This window comes from Sapajus apella, unplaced genomic scaffold (genome assembly GCF_009761245.1).
Source record: "Sapajus apella isolate SASKATOON/1434 unplaced genomic scaffold, GSC_monkey_1.0 scaffold5, whole genome shotgun sequence".
NCBI classification, from domain to species: domain Eukaryota; kingdom Metazoa; phylum Chordata; class Mammalia; order Primates; family Cebidae; genus Sapajus; species Sapajus apella.
In genome coordinates this window covers 31,840,601-31,865,390 of record NW_022436945.1, presented here as the reverse complement: position 1 = coordinate 31,865,390, position 24,790 = coordinate 31,840,601, and the positions used below count along the sequence as shown (strand labels likewise).

At 35.5% G+C, this 24,790-nt stretch overlaps 1 protein-coding gene across 8 annotated transcripts in view; it reads left to right on the top strand.

Annotated features, from left to right (window-relative positions):
- Window positions 1-24,790, top strand: part of ATP8A1 (ATPase phospholipid transporting 8A1) — a 249,208-nt gene that overhangs the window by 51,208 nt on the left and 173,210 nt on the right. For 4 of the 8 annotated variants that reach the window (XM_032272106.1, XM_032272095.1, XM_032272085.1 and 1 more), the window contains exons 6-9: window positions 7,751-7,791; window positions 13,989-14,062; window positions 20,123-20,192; window positions 21,364-21,491. In XM_032272106.1, the coding sequence (XP_032127997.1) occupies window positions 7,751-7,791; window positions 13,989-14,062; window positions 20,123-20,192; window positions 21,364-21,491 (313 nt within the window). Of the gene's footprint in view, window positions 1-7,750; window positions 7,792-13,988; window positions 14,063-17,563; window positions 17,638-20,122; window positions 20,193-21,363; window positions 21,492-24,790 lie in introns of all 8 variants that reach the window. The other 4 variants (XM_032272101.1, XM_032272089.1, XM_032272076.1 and 1 more) reach the window with 2 other exon arrangements.

Sequence of the window (24,790 nt, the reverse complement as noted above, 5' to 3'; positions counted from 1 at the left end):
AGGCTGTTTGAAAACTATAGCAGGTGTGTTTGGGTTGGAACTGGGAAGAAGTGATGGAGGATTTTTGCATTTAAAACAATGAGTTGTCAAAGCACCGTACCACCGGCCATTCTGACAATCCTGTCATAACTTACTCCAACTTCCCTTCACCAGCCTTCTTTAATCATCTCCTCCAGGCTCACCTTCTTAACTCTTTCCACATGTTAGAGGAAAATCATCTTCCTAAATGAAGGTTATTTGGAGGAACACAGTCATCTCCTTGTTGAAATCTAATCCGGTTAAATTGTGACTAGTTTCTTAAACACATTCTAACTGTGCAAAATTACTTTGGCCTTGGCTGTGTAATGTGAAGTTTACTTAATTCTCTACTGAAATGAATACATTAAAAAAAAAAAAAGATAAGAAAAGAAAAAAAGAAAAACTCTAGAATCAGAATAGCAGCTCGGTTACTTTTGGCCCAACAACTCTAAATGCTCACAGGCCCTGGCATTGTTGCTTGCTTTCTCTAAACTTAGGTAACTGCTGGGTCAGAGGAGGTCAGTGATTTAAAAATAGCTAGATTGCTAATTCAGTGACTGGCATAATACATATGGTAGTGTTTATTTTCATTGTTCTAAGGACTTGGTGTTTAAGAAAGATAACAATGAATTATAGGATTGACTTGTTTCCTTGGCCAGCATTCAAGTCTTGATTTGTACGAAACTTTTTTTAATATTGTGAACACATTTTTAACTTCACCACCAAAGTATACTCATCTATATTCCAAGATGAGTTTAGTCTCAGGTTTGTGTATTTCCTTTCTTCATTTCTGTGTTCTGGTTTTGTGTTTCAAGAACAAAATGAGGATGGGTTAGAATTATGTCTTCATTTCTAAGGAGTCTACCAGCACTGCAGATGGCGCAGGCTGAGCAGCAAGTGTGGAGCAAAAAGGTTCTGTACTACTTTCAAAGAAATGTTACTCTATTTACTTAGGATTCCAACTCAGTGTAGGGATGTAAAGGTATATGATAAAGGTATACTTTGATTAATCTAGACCGCTACTGCCTTCAGAATAAATATCAAATACTCATCAGATTGACAAAATTCACAGAATTGATGTTTGTACTTGTCTCAGTTTATGGTCAGTGGAAATTTATACATTGCTGGTAAAAGTGTGAAGTGCTGTAGATTCTTAGGTAAGTAATCCGGTTGTATGTGATAAAATTACAAACTCAAATGCCCTGGAGTCAGCAGTGTTCGTTGGGGCATTCTCTCTCATAGTATACAATAATGTGAATATATTTCATTGCCGTGGTAGTAGAAAAAAATGGAAGCCAGAATTTGCACCAGGAGGAGAATTGTTGAATGCTTTATGATGCAGCTGTTGTGGAAAGTTGAGTTGTCTCACACAGGGTGAGGACAGCTCTGTGCCTGTCTCTAGGACACCTGGAAGTGTGATGCTGAACACTGCCTAGGATAAGGATGAGACGGACCAGCCGGTGATTTATAATGTGCTGTTTAAGGTTTGAAACTCCCTTGTAGCCACCCAAGACTAGCTTCTCTACTTAGTTTAAGCATATAGAGATTGATGGCTTAACTAGTTTAACTGGCTACACAGTTTGCCTTGGCTAGTCAACCAGAGGGTAGAAAAGATCCCACTGAAGACTTTCTCCTGGGCTTTCCTAAAATTAAGATTTTACATACATACAATGGAACTTCAAAGTCCATGTTGAGGGTAAAAGAGAAGGGATCCTGGGGAGCTGTGCCTGTCAGTCTCCCAGGATTCTGATACTTTTCTGGGCTTTTATTTTCCTGCTGTACCCCTATTCTTTGCCTTGAGTAAAGTCTTTTGTGAATATGTCCTGTGAAGTCTTGTGAGTCTGCTTAATTGTCCAACCCATTGTAATTGATACATCTATGCCATGGAGTATTTTCCAAAAATGAGTTAAATATCTCTGCTTTTCATTAAAGTATTTATGACATGTTGAGTGGAAAAGCAATTGGCAGAGAAATTTCAAAAGGGAAAGAGAAAAGAAGAATGTCCATGTTTGTCTAGAGAAAGGTGTGCAATGATTCGTCAGTTAGTATTCCTTACTGTGAGAAAGTGACCTTGAGAAGAGGAACGTCAGCTTTCACCTTGTATGCATACCTGTCTCTCTGGAAACACGTATTGATTTTGTCATTTGGTAGAAAACATTGAATATTCAAAAGTTTCTTAGATGTGTAAATTTGGGTAATATGCCACATTTTTCTAAGTCTTTCTCCAATGATTGATTGAGAGGGAACATTTGGGTGGAGAGGAGAATGCACTGTTTGACTGGAGACAAAGGTTTGCAAAAGGTCGGTTGGAGAAAGGAGGTAAATAAGTTTGAACCTGGAGAGAAAATTGATCAGAACACGGTTGAGGGAAAATGAGCAGGTATAGAAGATGGAGGCATCAAGCAGATTTGGAGGAGCACAGCAGAAGTGCAACAGATTTGGAGGTGGCTTTCCATGTAAGTGCCACTGGCTTCTACTCTCCATTATTAAGACTCCCTGGCATCATCTGTTGGATCTGAGAAACCTGTTGTGACACTTCCCATGTGTTAAGCGGAGCCCAATAAAGTGGATCAGGGCTATTTTTACATGTGAACTAACAAACATCTGCAAAGTCACAGCATATTGAGGAGGGCTAGATTAAATTACAGCGCTGGAAAGGGGGGGGGCTGAGCTGATGTCAGAGAACAGTTTGTGTTAGTGCCTCTGAGGGTTACATAACCATTTCTAACGGCTTGCACTGAAAATTGGTTTAGTCACTTATAAAACTGAGAAATCTATTTTAAGCAAATGTTTAAATAGTTCATTGGCATCTTTTCAGATAGCTATTTTTTAATTAAGTTATAGTTCACATACCATAGAATTCACCGTGTTAAAGGATACAGTTCAGTGGTGTTTAGTGCATTCACAAGGTTATGCACCGATCATTGCAGCCTTAATTCCAGAACATTTTTATCACTCCAAAAAGAAACCCTACACATGTAAGCAGTCTGTCTGCTGTCTTTCTGTCTGTCTTTCTGTCTTGCTTGCTTGCTTTCTGCCTTTTTTCCTTTCTTCCTTTCTTTCGCCCCTTGCAATCACTAACCTACGTTTTGTCTCTATGGATTTGTGTGTTTTGGCATCTTATGTACATGGAATCATGCAATATGTGGCCCTTTGTGTCTGGCTTCTTTCACTTAGCATATCTCTGATTCATTCATGTTGTTGTATTGGTCCTTACATTCTTTGTACGACAAAATAACATTCCATTTAATGGACATACCACATTTTATTTATCCATTCATCAGTTGATAGACATTTGGGTTGTTTCTACTCTTTGGCTGTTATGAATAATGTTTCATTGAACATTCATATACAAGTTTTGTGTGAACATATGTTTTTCATTCTCTTGGGTATACACCTACTAGTAGAATTTCCGGGTCTGTGGTAACTGTGCTACTTTTTGAGAAACTGCCAACGTATTTTCCTATATAACTATTTATTAAATGTCATGTACATGTTGTTTTTAACATGAGCCCTACTAGGTAGTAGAGTTCCATCTTTGGTAAGTCTATAACTGTTACAATGGTTTTATATGATCTTATAACAGATAAGAATATTAATGGATCCAGCATTCCACTCAGCTAGTACTTAGCACCTTTATGTTGGTGTGTGCTATGTGATAACACTGGAACAGTACCAGTGTGTATAATAGAGAAGGTTTCTTTTGTCATGGATCTTACAATCTGGGGAAGACACAGCCCTGAAATAATCCTATTTAATTAAATATACAGTAAGACTGTGATGCTGTGGTAAGTGCTCTAAAGGAAAAGTACATGGAACTCATTTAGATTTGGATGTGAGGAGGAAGGACTGGGTGTCAACACAATGTAACCTGAAAAAGTGCTGTTAAAGCTGAGATCCAGAAGGTGTGTTTATGAGTTAATTAGGTGAGGATGGAGGGAAAGAGCATTCTAGACATAGAAGCATGTGCAAAAGATTTGAGGCAGCAGAGAGCATGGTGCTCTCACTACGGAGGGCATAAGGGAGGGTGTGGCGAGAGTGGCAAGAGGTGATGATGGAAAAGAGTCAAGCACTGCTTCCTAAAAGGCCTTGTAGATTTTTGGGTTTATTTATGAGCCTAGTGTTCTGAGCAAGGGTTGACTCAGTCTAACTTGCGCGTATGGACCGGTACATAATAATATGTAATTATTACATATATGTAAAATCATCATAGATAATCCTTATTGCTACATTGTAGAAACTGAATTTGAAAGAGATTAAGAATGAATGCAGGAAACTATCCTGTGGCTATTACAGACTTCCAGTTGGGAGGTAGTTCCTTGAACTAGGAGTGCTGATATTGGTGATGATGGAGAAGATTTTAAAATATTGGCAGATTTTGACATGCTTAAGGCATAAAATCAACAGAACGTTTTTAGTTGTAAAAATTAATTCCAGATTTTCAAAGGCATTTTTCTACAAGAAAGAGTTTTAAAAAGGGATAAACAGGAAAGCATATGAGCATAATAAAACTGCCAAAAATCATAATGCGGCATTGTTAACAAAGAGAAATTAAGTTGCTTTGCAAGTATTGCCACAGAAACAACAAAACAAAGGTTAAAACAACTATACTAAAACAAATAAGTGCATGCAACAAAATTACAGGATGACAGGGTCATTGTACAAAAACTTAATGCATTTCTAAATACTGCCAATGACTGGAAAATATATCCAAGAAAAATTAAGACATAAATAAATGGAGAAAGATAGCTTGTCCATGTATTGGAAAACTTGAGACCCAAATGAAATTCCAGGAGATAGTGTGTTCCCTGGAACTTAGTCCTCCTGAAGCTTTAATCCTCATGTCAAATATCTTGATTTTAGAAACACTGAACACTGATAGTTTTTTGTTTTTGTTTTTGTTTTAAAAAAACAAAGTATTACAATTGTGAGAATTACTAATATGGGCTAGGATCAGAAGGAAATAAATGGCAATAAAGAGCTCTAGATACTATTGACTAATTTTTTCTAAATCAAACTTACAGCACAGTCATTCTGTGTCAGTTGAACTTAGGTGTAGCTGATTTGAACAGGACTTTACCATCTCTCTTTGGTACTATCTCTCTTATTAAATTGTGACCACTGGGTTACATGATTAAAAGGGAGTGTGCTCTCATTTATTCTTTTTTTCTTTTCTTTTCTTTTTTTTTTTTTTGAGACAGAATCTCACTGTGTTGCCCAGCGTGGAGTACAATCTCAGCTTACTGCAACCTCTGCCTCCCAGGTTCAAGTGATTCTCCTGCCTCAGCCTCCTGAGTAGCTGGGACTACAGGTGTGTGCCACCATGCCTGGCTAATTTTCTTTGGTGTTTTTTAATAGAGCCAGGATTTCACCATGTTGGCCAGGCTGGTCTCAAACTCCTGACCTCAGATGATCTGCTCGCCTCAGCCTCCCAAAGCCACTGTGCCTGGCCCTCATTTATTCTTTATGCTTTGTTACAACTGATTTTGAGGAAAACACTGTTGGACGCTAGCAGAGACAGCACCTCTTGCTTTTCTACCAGAGGCTTTTTTGACTCTGGGTCAGATGCTCCAAACCCTACTGCTCCATGGGCAACATAGAGCCAGGGGATTTACTCCTGGGATCAGTTTGGGTGAGCTCTGCAGGCATTAGAGTTTTGTGTTTCGGGATACAGGGATCAATTTTAGGTGCCTGTGCTTTAGCTCCGTGGTCTGTACCTGTGTAAGTACTGTAAAAATTGGCACTTTAACTTGTTCATACAGTTAAGATAGTATACCAGAAATACTTTTAGTTCTTTAGCTTAGGATGATTATTATTTTATAAATTAATGGAGTTGATTCACTAAAATGCACTGTGAGATACTCATTTTATAACCATCTGAATGTCCTATATGCCAAAAGTGCTGCAAGTATAAGAAATAGGCCGGGCGCGGTGGCTCACGCCTGTAATCCCAGCACTTTGGGAGGACGAGGCGGCTGGATCACGAGGTCAAGAGATCGAGACCATCCTGGTCAACACGGTGAAACCCCGTCTCTACTAAAACTACAAAAAATTAGCTGGGCATGGTGGCGCGTGCGTGTAATCCCAGCTACTCAGGAGGCTGAGGCAGGAGAATTGCCTGAACCCAGGAGGCGGAGGTTGCGGTGAGCCGAGATCGCGCCATTGCACTCCAGCCTGGGTAACAAGAGCGAAACTCCGTCTCAAAAAAAAAAAAAAAGAAAGAAATAAAAGAAATGGCTAAGACACAATGCATGTGTTCAGGGAATTTAGAAACATGTAAAGATAATTCAATTAAATATTGTGATACTGATTTCAAGACATTTTTGTTTGTAATTAATATTAAATTTGCTGTTTAACATTTTGGGGATTATTACCATTGTGTTACTTTTAGAGGGTTCAGGCGTCATCATTCCCAACATCCAAAGAAACTGAATCAAATATTTTTCTACCAAAAAATTGTTCATTTTCAAATATTTACTGAGTAGCTACTTTGTGCCAGGTACTGTGCTATTTCCAGGGAATATAATGTTAAATATTAAATGCTTTCCCCTCATGGAATTTACATCTGGATAATTTGTTGATGAGCCTTGACATATTTCTGTTGTTAAGTAAGTACTAAGTGCTGTGCCATCTACCTCACAGGCTCTTATTCTGTTTTATATTTTTATTATGATTTTCTACTGTTTATTAGCATATTCAGTGTTACAGCACAGATATATCACAGGAAAAAAATGTCTACTGGATAACCCTACTAATGTGAAGCAGTAGTGAAACCCTAAGAAATACCTCTCTGCTCCCATCATAATTTAATAGTAGCCTCCTCTTTTGGCTTTTTTTTTTTTTTCTTTTTTTCTTTTTTTTTCCAGAAAACCAAATATAGAAAATTTGAGTATTTAGGGCTGGGCGCACTGTTTCACGCCTGGAATCCCAGCACCTTGGGAGGCTGAGGCAGCAGATCACTCGAAGGTCAGGAGTTTAGAGACCAGCCTGGCCAACATGGTGAAACCCTGTCTTTACTAAAAATACAAAAAAAAAAAAAAAAAAAAAAATTAGCCAGGCATGGTGGCACATGCCTATAGTCCCAGCTACTTGGGAGGCTGAGGCAGGAGAATGGCTTGAACCCAGAAGGCAGAGGTTGCAATGAGCAGAGATTGCACCATTGCACTCCAGACTGGGCCACAGAGTGAGACTCCATCTCAAAAAAAAAAAAGGAAAAAGAAAAGAAAATTTGGGTGTTTTTTTTTTTCTTTTCATTACTATAAATCTAAAGGTGCAAATTCTTTCTCTATTGGCTTTATCTGTTAACTTTTTACTAAATTATTAGAAAGCTATTATTCTGTGCTTGTGAATATTTTTTTAAACATAGCTACTGTTGTAACATCTGAAATGTTTTTAAGCTTGTCACTTCTATTGTCACATCATTTTTGTGGCTTTCTCCTCCAGCTGAGCCCCATAGTTCCTATATGTGCTGAAGAAAGCCCTTGGTAACACCAGTGAGATTGCCCTGTGTTAGTGATATGTTATTATGAGAGCTAAAATATATGTTGGTTGTTTCTAATTATTTGTGTAATTTTACATACTCTTGCTATCAAAATTAGATTTTTAACCTATAAAAATTGCTACTAGTTATTTTGACTGAAGCTATTCATTTAAAATGATTATTTCATCAGAAATGGCCTTTTCATAGTAAAAAAAAAAAAGTTCTTTAAAATGTCACCTTTTCTCTTTCCAGTTTTGAGAAATGGTGCTTGGGAAATTGTCCACTGGGAAAAGGTATGCATTAATTTTTATTTTGTTCTAGGAAAACAAATGCACAGAGGTGTACTCTAGTAGATGTAATTTTTTGTATAATATAAGCAAATGTCAAGAATTCTATAAAAGCTATTTAGTAATATAAATATGCATGGAGTCTTCAGTTAGTCACATACAGTTAATATTTCTGCTATATTCTAGAAAGACTTATTTTGAAACGTAATATCTAGAACTTTTTGTTTTTTTCATAGTATATTTTGAGTAATGTTTTCATAGATTTTATTTAACCATGAACTGTTTTGTGTTGTAATTTTTTGCTTTAGTCATCTACTGTCCAAGTAAAAATAAGAATTTGTGTTCTAATTTTTTACTTCTGCATATTTTACTTCAAAATTATGTAGTGAGACTAATTACATTTGCTTACCACTAATTTCTTTAAAGCAAAAATCTTACAAATTAAGCGTTGTCCTCTAATGAAGTCAGTTCTATAACATCAAAGGTTAATTTGCTTACAGGACCTCTAACATGGCAGTTAGTGGGTTGAGTCATAATTTAACGAATGTCATTCAGGTGTTCATTTTTTTCAGACTTCCCTTTCAAAAGGTAAGCAATTATTATTAGTTCTCCCTTAATTCTGGAAGAAGATTTAAAATCTAGTCATCCACAAATGAATAACTTTGGTAACAGACTCTTTTGAGGCTGAGCCACTCTTCTCAGGGCACTTTATTTCCTGGGATTGCCAGGATGCTAGAGGTGTATCTCACAGGATAATAACTTTGCTAGGACGATAGAAGTGTGATCAACAGTTTATTTGCACTCCAGTACTTCCCAGCTGGCTTAAGTCCACGCCCTTGATTCTACCTTGTCATGGTCATGGTCACCTTCTATTTCTGCAGGGGATACCTTGTGCCCCCCAATTAAAAATTAATTAATTTGTTCATTTTCAGTCAGTGGCTAGAATAGAAACTGACATCTCTTTCATATGCTTGAAATTTTACCCCTGTTTTTTCTTTGGTTTTGACATAAGAGCAACAAAGAGGAAAATATCTTGCTTGTGCTTTATTTACTTCTGTGATAGGAATCTTTTTTAGAAGAACAAAATAAAAAAACAAAAATGTTAAAAACAGTTTCAAAATAAGTTTTTATAATACTCTTTTCTGGCACATATGGATTTAAACATTTTAGAAAGAAGACAGGTAGGATATAATCAAGTATAAGTTGAATTTTACTATAATATTATTTTACCTAGGGTTGTCAGTGTAGTTAACATAAATATGCATGCTAATAAATAACCTAGGCTGCTTGCTCAGAAAATAAAAAACAGAAAGTTGGGAGATAATCATGTCACTCTAAACCTTTAAAATGTCTTATTTTCCTAATAAACAATCATTATTTCAAGATCGTGCTAACCTACCTGGACTATTGTAACTTTTACTTTTCCTATTTTTGACAGACAAAAAAACCAAGTTACCAGCCAGAATTACCCATAATAATAGCATTTTCAGTCATCTCACAGCAGTGGCACGCCTAACTGAGGCATCCCATTTTGAGATAGAGGACAGAATTTAAAGTATTGCCAGAAGTCATCCAGCCCAAAAGAGCTGAAGTTATTTAATAATTAGAATTGTAGAAGTAATTAGAATCACTAAAAGTTGGCTCAGTGAGGAAATCATGATAAATCTTCAAAAATCAACAGGATTCTTATGTTGGCAGTATCTAGAATAAAGTGAAGAAGAGGTCTCATTCCCAGTGGCCTATGGGATGCAATACAAATTTATACAAATAAATTTAATATATGTGTATGACCTTTGTAGAGAAAGCATCCAAACTTTAGATATTAAATATTCATACAAATTTACAAATATGTCATATTCCCGGAAAAATTAAAAATAAAATATTACTTGTTCCAAATTATGGATATGATTCCAGAGAAATTATATTTTCCTCAAAATTGACTAAATTATTCATCTGATTTGCAAAAATAAACAAGAAAGTAGAATATATTTTGGAAAAATGAACAGTATGCAAAGATTAAAAGTGAAATAGAAAGTCAAAGTTATTAAAATACTGTGGATTGTTTGCAAAAATAGACATTGATGAGTAGAATAACATGAAACAGATTTAAATAGTATAGAATAAAATATAGTATCCTGAAATAAAACCCATGTAAAATTTGAAAAAGGCAACAATTATTTTTAAAAGTATTATCACAGATTAGCAATTTTAAGAAATATTATTTGAATATTTAGTTTATATCTAAGCCACAACCTATGCTAAAATAAATTTCAATTGACTAAAAGAGTTAAATGTTAAAACATAGTTTTTAGAAAACATACAAATAGAATAAAGGCTTTAATAAATATTTGAAGAAAAGCAATATCTCAAAATCTATGGAATTAGGTTATATAAATTTTTAAACTAATACACAACAAAACCACCACATATAAATAGACAGGCTATGTGAAATATTTGCACCAAATATGACAAATTATTAAGATCATTGTTATATAAATAAGAAAACTTGACAGTAAACCAGGAGAAATATAATAATCAACCAGATTCAGTATGATATTCAACCTAATTAAATTTGCAAATTTAAACCATATTGAAGTTTCATTTGCTACCTATTCCTTAAATAAAAACCAACTTGTGTTTCAGATGTTTTATTGTTCTGAAATATTTTATTTACATACTGTTGTGAATGAGCAGTTTGGCTATTTATAATAAGAACTGTAAAAAGGAAATTCTGGAAATTTATCCCAAGAAAAGAATCATAGAGTATCTCCACGTGTATGAAAACCTTTATTGTAGTTTTATTTACTGATAATAGTGAAAAACTAGAAAATAGGGAAATGCAACAATAGGGAAAGTTTTATAAATTATGGCATTCTATACTCTTGTATATTTTGTGACAAGTAAAATCTGTTATGTCACATGGTATAGCAACACAGAAAAAAATTATGCTATTCATTTGACCAAGTATTTATTGAGTGCATATGCCAAGCAGTGAGCTTAGAGCAGCAAGAAAGACAAATAAGGGTTCTTGTGTCATAAGATATAATCACAGGTGAAAAAAATAGTGCTCTGTATACAGAGATACTGGCTTTGTAAATCGTTTATTGAACAAGTGGACAGGCACAAAAGCAGCCTTACTTGTTGGGATAATAAGATTATGAGGCAGGTCTTTTCACTGGCTTATATAATACTTTGTGCAATTAAAAATCAATAAACCAAAACCAAGGGTGTCATCTACATGCCAAGGTAATATGATAGACCTTAGTGTGAATGGGCTTTACTTCAGGGCTCTTTCTCTGCATTTCTAAATGTGTGGCTACTGTGATTGCTTTTTAATGGTCCTCAAAGGACCTACAAATTTGCCTAGTGTACGTATAGTCATTCACAGCTGGGCAGACTTCAGCTCTCAGATATCAACGGTTTGTCTCTCCAGTTACTGCCCTGAAACCTTCTCCCTGTTGCAAAAGGTTAACTTGCAGGTACATAATTTTAAAAGAAAGTATTGTAATCACAAAGCCCTACACAAGGAACTACATTGTGACTTCTGAACTGTAAGCTGCTGGCTTCATTGCCCTCTACCCAGATTATTTCTTTACAATGAGGTGCAGCTGACACTGTTCACAGGTTTTTGAAGTGTATGCAGGTGGAGAGTTTAGCAGAAGAATCTTAGAATCAACACATTCTTCTGGCTTACTGGAGAAGCATGGCATGGTGCGCTCTATGCACGTGTAAAAGTAACACCGTAAAGTTGCTTTTATATATGAAGTTTCCACCACGATATGTATTTCTTTGGATTAAGAATTCATGTCTCAAAAAATTTCTTATAAATATGTTAGAACCTAGAATTGGATTAAAATGGTTGGATTTTTTTTTTTCTTTGGTGGAGTTTCACTCTTGTTGCCCAGGCTGGAGTGCAGTGGTGCCATCTCAGCTCACTGGAACTTCCGCCTCCCAGGTTCAAGCGATTCTCCTTCCTCAGTCCCCCGAGTAGCTGGGACTACTGGCACATACCACCACACCCAGCTAGTTTTTGTAGTTTTAGTAGAGACAGAGTTTCACCATGTTGGCCAGGCTGGTCTTGAACTCCTGGCGTCAGGTGATCCCCCCCCACTGCCTCGGCCTCCCAAAGTGCTAGGGTTACAGGCATGAGCCACCGAGCCCAGTCAATAGTTGGATTTTTAAATCAGGCTATTACAGTCTGATAATCTTACTGTTTTACAAAATCCTCAAAGTTGCTAATATCAGTGACTTCAGAAGGCTGAAGGTAGTGGACTGAAATCTCTAAACAGTTCCTTAACTTTGGCATTTTGGGGACTAAAACTGCTTTGTCGTGATATTCCTCCAAGTAGAATTTATATGATCAAAGCGTTTTGTCATCTTGACTTTTTCTTCTCTCGGTTCCTTTTATGCACACATCAAGCTGGAAGGGGAATGCCATATTAGGAGCTCAAAACCCAAAAGGAAAGACAGGTGTTTGGATGTCTTTTGAGAAATTGATGTTAAACATAGGCATCCTAAGGAGTTGAATTCCCTGTATTCGTAAAGAACTTTAGCATTCATTGATTTAGTATGCTTTAGTAAGAACTTCAGCATTTAGTAAGCCCCTGGTTTTTCCCAGGCCTCTGGGGTACCATATAAATTGTTACAATTTTATTGAGTTTAATACTGACAAGCCCTGGTTTTGTCTTACAATGTAGAAAGACATTGGAAAGCAATGCAATGAATCAGGGATTTGTTTAAGCTGACCGTTAGACTCTAACGGTAGTGTAGACCATGTGATGATTTTGTAAAACACATAGTTGAACTTAAGAGGAAACATTAACACAGAGGAGGTGATTAAAGAACAATTACATGGTAACCTGGATAGCATTCTAAGTGCCATGATTAGAGAATTTATATTTTATTATCTTTCTGTCAGTGAATGCAATCACAGTACCATCACAGCACATAATTTTAAGGGCTAGTTTACATTTATACTTGCAGTTTTTAATCTTTCCTCTTTGCCCTTTTTTGAGGTAGGGAGTGTTTGATTCCAAGATCCCTGGTAATATGTCAGTTTGGGATAGTACAAATTTCAGATTTCAGCTGAATTATTTTTTGAATCAAGGCACCCAGAACTTCCCTACCTGGAAACTAAGCATACATGTCATAAATGAAAAGACAATACCCCTGCCCCAACCTTCCCTAACCTCTTCTTCCAGAAAAAGACCACAATGGGCTGCCTCTGCAGTAATTTCTTCTTATGATTCCCACGAAGAGCACTACTCTGTTCTTATCCTCAGTAGTGTTATTTTAGAGTTCAAGGAAAAGTTGGGAAGGGGAAGAACAAACAGGCTTTAATTTTTTTTTTAAAGGCTTTGCTTCCATCTACTAAGTATTGAAATTCATGTTTAGGTTCATTTGTCTACTAAGAGGTCAACTTTCATGATGTAACGGGAGTGGCTATCAGTGGTCAACTCAGTTAAGCCAAGTTATTGCTTAGTTATTATATTGTTTGCCAAAAGCTATATGACAAATCTGTCACTTAAATTATTGCTAACAGTTTCTGGACATAGTACGTATTTGTCTTTATGCCAGGCACAGAAAAATGCTAAGAGGTGGTAAAATGAAGAGATTAAGCTGTTTATTTTAATTTAAAATAAATTGATCGTTTCATAAAATTGTGCAAAATCAGGATTTGCAGACAGTCAGACGTGGATTTAGGTCTAAGCTCTTCAACCCCCTATGATCTTGAGTAAAAATCTTAGACTTAGAATCTCAGACTTACTTTCTTTCTCTCCAAATGGTGCGTTATGAGCAAAACTTGTTTCACAAGCATTATTGTGAGGAGTAATTATCACATAGATGATAGCATCTCCAGTTGCATTGAGATTTCCTTCAATAGGGTAAAGATTTATATTGGTAAATTCCTCCTTTTTGTTTTTATGTCAGAGAGAATATGAGAAGCTGAGATATCAATTAAGTTGATAGAATAGGTTAATTTTATCAAGATGAGTTATATATCTGACATACAGTGTTCATTTTTTAAAGGATTCTTCCAACTCCAATCTCACTCCTAGATAATTTTCTTCCATTTTGTGAAGATAAGTGGTTCTTGTTTGCCAATGATCATTTTTACTATATTCTGTTCTTTTTACAATGGGTTGTATATTTGTAACTATCTTTCAATGCAGATAATTAACCAATTCCCAGTTTTCTTTCAGGTAAATGTTGGAGATATAGTTATAATAAAAGGCAAAGAGTATATACCTGCTGACACTGTACTTCTCTCATCAAGGTAGAGATGCCTACTGATGCTCAAACAGTGTAGAGGATGGTTTCTCTACCCTGCATTGACCTTGTGATTTCTCCAAGGAAATAAGGAATAAACGAAGAATTTAAAACCTCTCTAATAATTTTTATTTAAACATTTAACAAATTGATTGGACTTAAGGGCTCTTTCAAGTTTGCCATATAGAATAAGTGATAGGTACTATACTTTATCACTCAAATATAATTAAGAGTCTACTCTTCCTCTGGATTTATCCAGATGCTTTTGTGAGTCTTTTAAGATTTCCTGTCATTTATTTTATATCATACATGGATTGGGTTCTATTGATTTTTTTTAATCTTTCAATCCTTGTTCATCATAAATCCCTGCAAAGTTTCTTGATTATTATGGTGGAATGGTACTAAAAAATGGATGAATGATTCTTTTTGCCATCATGCCTTTTGAAATGCCATACTCTTCCAACAGAAAGTACTTTGCTCTTTCTTTTAAGTTCTTTCAGTTACTTAATTTAGATAATTTTCATTTTACTCATATTTTAGTCGTGAATTAGTATTCAGAACATATGGCACTGTTATCCTTTAAAGAATGTGACTTCCAAATGGTTTTAGGTTTAAAAACTATAAACTAGTCCTATTTTAAATTAAGAAAAATTGTTTTTAATATTTTAGAGGTTGTTTATCATCATTTCCTTGGACAGTTTTATTTGTAAATCCACATATGAATATGGACAGTGTCCTTTTTTCAAAATCTATTTAATCAGGTCATTTAAAGTGATTGGATTCATGACAAGTTAGTCAAACTTAATTGAACAAATAAAAGTTATCTAGATATTTATAAAAGTCTACAAGCAATTAAAGTAACTACAGATAGTTATATTTCTATAGCTTTTTGTGCCATGTACCTATAGGTTTTTGTTTTCAGACAAATTAATATGGATGTTTTCAAATCACCCTTTCTGTTCTTAGTTTCCTTTGCTTATAGCTTTATCAGAATAAGTCTCTAAAACTGAATAAAGCTGACCATCCATTTTTGGCTTTATGAGAATTAGTTTGAGGTAGAGCTTACTCTCTCAGGTTCTAGGTAGTATAAGGCAGTAGAGAGAGCTCTCCTTAGGCAGTGGAAAGCCAGGATTCTTATTCTGGGTTGGTGATTTTGAACCAACTACTTAATCTCTCTTGCCTTTATTTCACATGTTTTATATTAAGATGGATTAAATACTCAAATTCTAATATTCTCCAATTCTTTTTGTTTAAATCAATAAGCCTTAAGAGTACCTTACAGAATGGTGTGCTTTCAGTTTTACTAAGTAAAAACGTGTTGAATGTATTGGACAGTTGTCCATCTGAATGTTTTACAGTCTAGTGCTGCATAACAACATTTTGGTCAGTGATGAAACATATATACAAAAGTAGTCCCATAAGATTATAATGGAGCAGAAAAATTCCGATTGCAGATATACTGTTGTGTTACTGTTTCTTTACACTATTCAGTACAGTAACATGCTCTACAGGTTTGTAGCCTAGGAGCAATCTGCTATACCATATGGCCCATAGACTATACCATCTATGAGTAAGTACCCTCTATGATGCTCGCACAGTGACAAAACTGCCTAACAATGCATTTCTCAGAATCTACACCTGTTGTTGTCACATGACTATATTCATATAAGAAAATTCAAAATCATAGTAACTCCTTCAGCAACTTGAGAAAGTATTGTTTTCCCAATTAAACTCTTAGAGACTTTTTTTTTTTTTTTTTGAGATGGAGTTTCACTCTTGTTACCCAGGCTGGAGTGCAATGGTGCGATCTTGGCTCACTGCAACCTCCGCCTCCTGGGTTCAGGCAATTCTCCTGCCTCAACCTCCTGAGTAGCTGGGATTACAGGCACGCACCACCATGCCCAGCTAATGTTTTGTATTTTTAGTAGAGACGGGGTTTCACCATGTTGACCAGAATGGTCTCAATCTCTTGACCTCATGATCCACCTGCCTTGGCCTCCCAAAGTGCTGGGATTACAGGCTTGAGCCACCGCGGCCGGCAGAGACATTATTAATAGAGAAAACCATATAGACTGAGCCATTAAATACAATTTTTATTTTTGTGCTCAAAAATATGAAGATAATAGACTATACTTCCCTGAATTTATACTTAATTTTAAGTTGGAAATTTTCAAAATATTTGTCATCTGCCTCTATCCAATTTCAGAAACTCCCCAACAAGCTACTTGTAGTTCTTAAACTTTAGACCATTTTTAAAGAATGTGTTTTATAAACATTAAAAACACTTACTGGTGGCCATGAATATTGATTTATCAATACAGTTTCTGTGTCTTAATATGGTCTCCACAGTAATTAACTTCCTCCAAAATTATATTTTTAAAAGATTGTCTGATTCATTGCTTTTTGTTATTGAATAGAATTCAAAATAAATACCACCTTTTAGGGTTCCTTTTTGTTTTTCATCAAAGTGTTTTAGCTTTACTTAGCTCCTTTGAACCTACATTAACCTCACAAAATAGGTAGTAGTTTTTATAATCATTTAACAGAAAGATAAATTTTGACTTTAAGTAATGACTAAGTCAGGGTTGGAATACTCCTAATCTATCTTCACACTTTCCACTGTCAAAAGAAGTACATGATGATTTTCACCTGCCAGTGAGCAACCACTTAGCAGTAAGAGTAAACAATTGTTTATATATTTTAATGTTCAATTTTTTCAATGTTTAATTGCTAAGAGTGTATCTTCTGTGAAGTAGTTTGAAATTAAACCATGAACATGGTTGAAAGTTACTGTGTTTAATAGGCTTTCATTCGAAATGAAACAAATTTTAGCATTTAATAAATAACTAATACATTTATGTGTTAAGAAAGTATAAAGTAGGGTAAAATAGCTCCAGCTGTTAATTCAACTCCATATTCCTGGCATCTCTATTTTATACCCTCTCTGATTTTCATGCATCTTTGCGTTAAAATTAATAAGATGTTTATGCAATTAACCTTGAAAATATTTTGGAGTCAGAACATTTTTAATAGTTTTTTTTAAGTGTATGGGGTGGGGACTAGAATACTTTGTTTTTCAAAACCCCATAAAAACCCTAAAAAATAATTTTCATAATTATTTTCTTCTTTTTTTTATACAAGTGGACATACAGTAGATGACATGAGGCTTAGAAATTTGAAAAGGAAAATCTAGAATATAATGTTCTCTATAAAATATGCTTTAATTTGATAAGCTTATGAGTAAACTTTTAAAAATTAAGTTTTCACACTAAAAATTTAAATTGGACTTAAAAGCTACTAATCTTCAAATATTAAATGTTTTCTTATGACTTCAGACCTGATCAAAATAAGTTTTGAAAAAATTGACATTAAACGTTTTTATTAACATGTATTATTTTCTATAATAATTTCAAACTTTCTGTCTCTTTTGTCCATTTGTTTGTTTTTTTCTCTGTTATTCATTTTTTTTTTTTTTGCCATTTTAATTATTTTTTACTGGGACATGTAGGTGGCAGTAGGGGAGATAGTGAAAGTGACCAATGGGGAACATCTCCCAGCAGATCTCATCAGTCTGTCCTCAAGGTTAGAACCACTGAGTCGTATAGGATGCGTGTATGTGGGTCCTCACCCTAAACCAGAGAACAGTTGCACCCAAATATGGTTGAGTTCTGTGTCTCTTCCTTTAAAACAAAAACTTCTTATACTGCTTGAAGATGGACATTTTACAGATGTTTTAAAGGCATTTTTGAATACTATGTTGAATGATGCTTGTCCTTCAGTTGGGCAGATTGAACTCCTGTTGTTATCAACAAGAGTCTAAGAGGCATGCCAATAAAGATAGGTGTTAATTTCCTATGCACCATTAATATATATTCATATTTAAAAACATGCCTGAGTACTAAGGCTTAATTTATCTCTCTGGGATATTATTTTGAACAATGTTAAGCTTTTCATGAAACAATCACTGAAAATTGATTATATTTTAAACATTTGTGTTATTCTTGTATTTTAAATTTTCTGTAAGTTCTATAAAATCCTTCCAGCGATTGTGACTATAATTTGGGCTCATAGGGTTTATAGAGGACCCCCTGCACAAAGCTGGATGTTGCACATTTTGTACCGCATGCTTTGGGATCAACTTTTATCCCACTTGTATCTAGTGACAAAGTGCACGTTACTGTGATCAATTTCAGCTGTCTACTAGTGTCTGTATTGTGATATGCATCTTGTTTCATTTTTCACTTACTAATCAAAAAGCCTGCTTTGCCTCTCTTGACTAGTTTGTGTTTTAGATGTCATCATAATTTGCTGAAATATTTATGATCTAGTATGATTCCTTATCTGAGACTTCTTGCTGCCTTTCACAGCACTATTAAGAATTGCTTCAGTAACTACTGTCTTAAGTGATTATTGAGAATGTTCTGAATTTCAGTGCATATTTTATTAGCCCAATTTCAAATAGAAGTCAGCCATTTGAACTTTGTAACTTCTTAGCCATTAAAGTCCTAGAAAAGTTACTTTATGAAAAAAAAGTAGAATTAGAATGTTATTCTTACTGTCAGAATATGGAATCAACATTGTCATTTAGTATTTTCTGTCATCGTGCTTCTATATTATCAGATGATGTGTTTTATAAATTCATAAACTATGTTTCAAATGTATACATAAGTAAATTTTGAATTTGGAGCAATTTCCAGAGCCAAATTACTATGGTGACAGTGATTTAAAAAATAAAATTTTGATTAAGTGATAGAGTAAAAATATAAATTTTAAAGGACTCATTTTGGGGAAAAAGTAGCAGCTTTTATGAAAGAAAGCTCATAGAGTAAATGGAAGAACTTGCAGAACTACTTTATAATGAGTCAGTAAAATATTTTTTATTAATGTCTATGTGTTTAAACAATTTTCACAAATCTTTGGGCCACAGAATTAAGGTACATGCCCATTTCTGAAACTTGGAATAGTCTGTTTTGCACGTGTACAAATTGGATGTTGATTAGAAAATTCCAGGTGTTTATAACTTGTACATTTCTTTCTTTCTAGCTTTGAGTGCACCTCCTTGCTTACAAAAGATTACATTTATAATTACTTATGTGATATTAGTAAATTAAGAAGATTATATAACCAAGTGTTAATGAGATTAACTTTAGAATGCTTTTCTTTAGAATTGAGGATCAGATTATATAGTTGGGCTACAAATTCACATGTCTGTAGTTGCTGGGCAAGTCAAATCAGCATGTGAAAGGGAAAGATAAAATAGTCCAGGCTGTGTGGTATGATGAAGCTAGAGAACATGGACCCCTTATGCCAGCTCCTGCACACCAGATTTTACTAGGACACTCTGGTGGGAACACATGAAGTGTATCTTCTAGGTTTAGGTCACAGAGCAAATATGACCAAGCTGACTGATTTTAGTTTTAGTTTTTACTTCTATGAGAATTTCTCAAGCAACTTTAATAGAGCAGAAGCAGAAAACACAGAGGGAGAAAGTTATATATCCACTTTCATTGTAAAATTTGTTCATATTAATTTTTTAAAGTAACCTTGAAATCTAAATATTATGGTTTATATGATCCTACTCATCATAGCTAAAAGGGAAATAAATGCAAGTTTGTAGAATTAGCAACCTGGAATTTTCTCATCAACCACTTTCTTAACCAATTTACATGTGTGCCATAAGCATGAAATCTCATGTGGTGTTTTTGAGCTAAAGATAAATCTGGACACAAAACTGCTTTACATTTCAGATACAGTCTGTGTTGTGTCTGTGTATGAACAATTTAAATATAATGTGAAAATCTATTCATTTGCATTATCTTGAAGACCATTACTGATTGTTGTCAGAAAATTGCTTTTGGGTCTTTCTGGCTGAAAAGCTGATCCATGAGTTGTCATGCATGGGTTCTGCCTCTCAGCATCTTGCTGTTAGAATAAAATAATCAAGAAGCTAGGTGACTATTACTTTGTCTAGAACGAAAGGCTTCAGTGAGTCTGAGCTTTTAAATAAGTTATTATTATGCTTTTCTTCCCCCACTAAATGTTTGTGCTTCTCAACTCTAAACTATAGTGAGCCCCAAGCCATGTGCTACATTGAAACATCCAACTTGGATGGTGAAACAAACTTGAAAATTAGACAGGTAAGATCTAATACAAGTATATATAATCACTGCTGTTTTCTTACATGGAATTAAAAGCTTCTTTCTTTGTGTTATTGTCTTGAAGTAATCTGTCCTATTTTAAGTATGTTCCCATGGAACCGCAATGAAGATGTTTTGTAAACTGGTATTGTTAAGTATTATGGAAGACTTGGACGTATCTGTCTGGTTAAATATGGTCTATCTCGTAGGTACTATTTGTAATGTTTTAAATTATTTTATGTAATAGCTAACACTCAGATAATAGTAGTTCTAAGTGCTTTGATATGTTTTAACTTACTTTTTCCTATTCACCTGTTTCAAATTATAATTTGGCTTTGCCATGTTAAAAAAAAAAAAAAAAAAAAGCTGTACAAGCCCCCATAACACAAGTTTACCTACATAAGCTGCGTGTACACCCCTGAACTTAAAAATTTTTTAAAAAGCCATACTTTCTATTCCCATTCTAAAACTCATTCATCTTGGGGAATAGTTTACATTTCTATATTTATTTTTCATACTATCTTGGGCAAAAACAATGGTAAAGTTTTTATTTTTAAAGTTTCAAAAGGGACTTTAAAAATCTATGCCCTTGTTTTCTAGATGAATGATGGAAATGACATTTGGGAGGGTTAAGATGTGTTGGAACTAGATCATCACAGAGGACCTGGACCTAGGCTGCCATGATGTGAGGGGGGCCTGCTCAGTGACAGCTGCTTCTGGTTGGCTATGGGGAAGAACTGTTTTAGAGTTTCCCTTCTCAGTGGAATGAAAAAAGAGAAAGCTATGTTATTTGAACACAGATTCCATCTATTTTTCATATTTTTTTAGATTGTAAAGACAGACTTAGACTGTATAGGGCTAAATATTACTTTTATTTTCAGAAGCAAATGGTTCTTTGGGGACTTCAAATTGTCTTTGCAGACTAGCTTATCGGCTCTTAAATATATTTAAGAACTCTCACAAAGGTCCCCTATTCTTGTGCTAAAAACCTGTGCTCAAGTCAGAGAGGAAGGAATCTCTTAATTATGATTTAACAGAGTAGGGGAGAAATGCTTATAAAAATAACGGGATCCCTTAGCTCTTAAGACATGGATGAATTTAAAATTCCTCCTCTTTGCTCAGATACAACTTATTTAATATACTCTTTTGCTTATTTAAAAATTCTAAACAGGGCTTACCAGCAACATCAGATATCAAAGACATTGACAGTCTGATGAGGATTTCTGGCAGAATTGAGTGTGAAAGTCCAAACAGACATCTCTACGATTTTGTTGGAAACATAAGGCTTGATGGACATGGGTATGTAAAATCAGTCTTCATAAAAACACAGAATCCACTGTGTCATAGTGTATTGCAGTGTCTTCCAGGTCTGGAGACATAGTATTTAATTGTGTGCTAAGTTTGAGTACTCAAAACCCTTTTTAAACCATTTTTAAAATGAATCTACCTTGAATCCTTCTGTGAAGATGTTGAATCTTATCCATTCACATGGGATAGCTGATGACTTCCCAGAGTTCCTTCCAATCTGGCAGGAGGATATTTTCAGAGATATTCCAAGGTCTGGCACATTGTTTAGTGGATAAACATTGGGAGTAAGAATTACCTGTGGCTTATTCTTTGGCCAAAATACTCGTGTTATAGGCTTAACTATCCAATCTGCATGGCTTGGGTCATTTACTGTGATCTTGGGATGCTTCAGGGAGGTCAGAATCTACCTTCAAGTGGTCTGTTGTACTGGATAATTTATTGTCTCCCTCTCTGTGAAATTTCGTATGCTCTTTCTAGCCTGTGTTATTAATTACAGTCATCTCTTTTTGTTACCTGCTACTGCCCTCTCTTGTTTCTTCTCTTCTACCCCTTCCCTCATTCATTCAGCCAGTACATATTAAGCATCTAATAAGCCAAGCCAGTCACAGGTGTTAAGGAGGCAACAGTGAACACAGCAGATTAATATTCCTGGCCTTAAGCCTTAGTCTGTTCAGGCTACTGTAACAAAATAGCTTAGACTGGGTAATTTATAAATAACAGAAATTTATTGCTCACAGTTCTGGAAGCTGGGAAGTCCAAAATCAAGGCACTAGCAGATTCAGTGTCTACTGGGGGCCTGTTTCTCAGAGATGGTACCTAGTATGTCTTCAATGGCGGAGACCCTCGGACCTCTTTTATAAGGGCGTGAATTCCATTCCCAAAGGCCCCACCTTCTGATACACCGCCTTGGGAATTCAGTTTCAACATGTGAATTTTGGGGGCACACATTCAGACCATAGCACCTTGTGAGTTTATTCTTGCAGTGAGGGAATGGCAAACATACAAACAATTAAGATGATAAATAAGAAAATTTTATACTATGTTAGAAAGTGATAAATACTTTGGGGAAAAAAATAGCACAGTATAAGGAAGATTGGGAGTCTTTGGAAGGAAATAATTTTTTGTTAGGGTGGTTACATGTAGCCTCATTGAAAATGTAACATTTGAGCAATGATGTGTGGGAGGTGAGGAAGTTAGCCTTTTGAATATCTGGAGGGAGATGATTCCAGATGGAAGGTGTAGTCAGTGTAAATTATTAGTTCTATCATTACATGATCTTCAAGTGGAAAAGAGCCTGGAATAATTGTGGAATGATAGAGCAGTGTGGTTGGAGTGCTATGATCAACAAAGAGAGTAATAGAAGAAGAGCCTAGAGAAAACATAGAGCCAGATCCTATGGGCTTCATAGGCCATTCTGAGGGTGTTACTTTGAGTGAAATGGGAATCCATTGGAGGATTTTGAGGAAGAAAGATTAACAGTTCAGTTTTGGACTTTATAAGTTTGTCTGGTTGAAACAGAGATGCCCAGGAGGCTGTTGAATACATATCTGAAGTTTGGGACAGAAGTCTGTGTTCCTGAGTTATATTTGGGAGTAGGTGGCATAGATATTTAAAGCCATGGGGATGGAAGAAATCACTGAGAATGAAAGGGTATAGACGGAAAATTGAAGAGACCCAAGAACTCTCCTAAGACCCACGAACGTTGTTGGGAAAAGCGAGGGCACTAGTGAAAGAGATGGAGACCACGTTTATAGGATGGTAAGCAAGAGAGAGTGAAAAAACTGTACCAAGGCAAGGGACCAAAACTGGGTCTGACATTGCTGTTCGTCAAGTACAATGAGACTTGACCACTAACATTTACCTTTAACAAGTGGAGATCATTGAAATTGATTAGAACAGGTGCCTGATAAGAGCAAGTTTGAGAAAACGGAAGAAGAGTTGAAAATAGCAAGTGTAGACTTCTTTTTCAGTGAGCTTTGTTGCAAAGAGAGCAAAGAAATGACACAGAAACTGGCAGAAAAGGTGAAGTATTGCCTACCTCCTTTCTCCCCTCTTTTCTCCTCCACTCCCCACTTTCCCTGCTTCGTCTACTTTATGGTATATCTCATCTCCCAGGCATTTGTAGTAGCCAACTAAATGTTGGCTAAATATACTAGTTCAACTTACCAGCCTAAGAGAATGTTTTTGGTGTTTTCATTATTTTGTAATTGCATTATTAGAGTGTTTGAATTCTAAAGGACATTTGAAGTATACCCTGAACTGCCATTCTCATTCAGATCTTCCAAAAGCTTTCCCATAATCCTTGAAGTAATTATATGTTCTAAAATTTAAACAGAGTGATCTTTCCACGAACATATGGTTAAAGACTAATGATAGATTTGGCCATTTATACCACTATTGTTTCTACAGTCTGACGTTCCTAACTGGCCAGCTTCCACGTCTATCAGTTTTCTGTCAAATTGATGCCGAGCAAATCTATGCTATAAAGGAGAAACTTTGTATGATGGTGCCAAGATTCACGGTACAAAGAGAATTTATATAGTATCCTGTATTTCATATGAAAGGTAGAGACAGATTTTTCAAGAACTTTGTATCTGTAGCACATTTGGGATTTACAGTGATTACCCAGAGCTCTTGGAGACCCTTTGGAATGAATATACTTTGTTTCCTTTAAGGATGAGGGTCACAGTCTAATGCCAAAAGCCCTGGAACACCAGCTGTGATGAAAACTAATTCTTCTTGAGTCCTTATAGTTGAAAAGTAGTATGCTTTGCCTTTGAAGTGTTTGTGTCTTAATTCCAGTCAGTCCATACCACCAGTACTGAGATGACAGTTGCCATACTATACCCCATTGGCTGGGTAAGGAACAGCTGTCACGTGTGTGTTCCAGAGCATAGTCCAACCTCCCAAGAACTCATTGGAAACCCACTTGAGACCCAAGGCTCCTTTCAACTCTGAAATGCACCCCTAATCTTGAGATATACACCAGAAGGATTTCCTTCCAGATAGGTCCTAAAGGCATGCTATTGTACATAAAGAATGAGAGTTACTGTTGCTTTTTTCTTTCTCTAAATTGGAATACAGTATTTCCTAAGGATTCATTCAGGTGCTGTTGTTACCTACCCATCTGGATTGATTTTTACCCGTGTAGGTAGAATTTGTGTAGTTTCTAAAAGAATGTCCAACGCCCAAGCTGCTACTGGCCTTACAAGCCTACTGGCCCAGAGCAGCTCACTAGAAATGAAGACCTCAGCCTCGCTTTGCCTCCACTTACAAAGAAGTTCTGTATT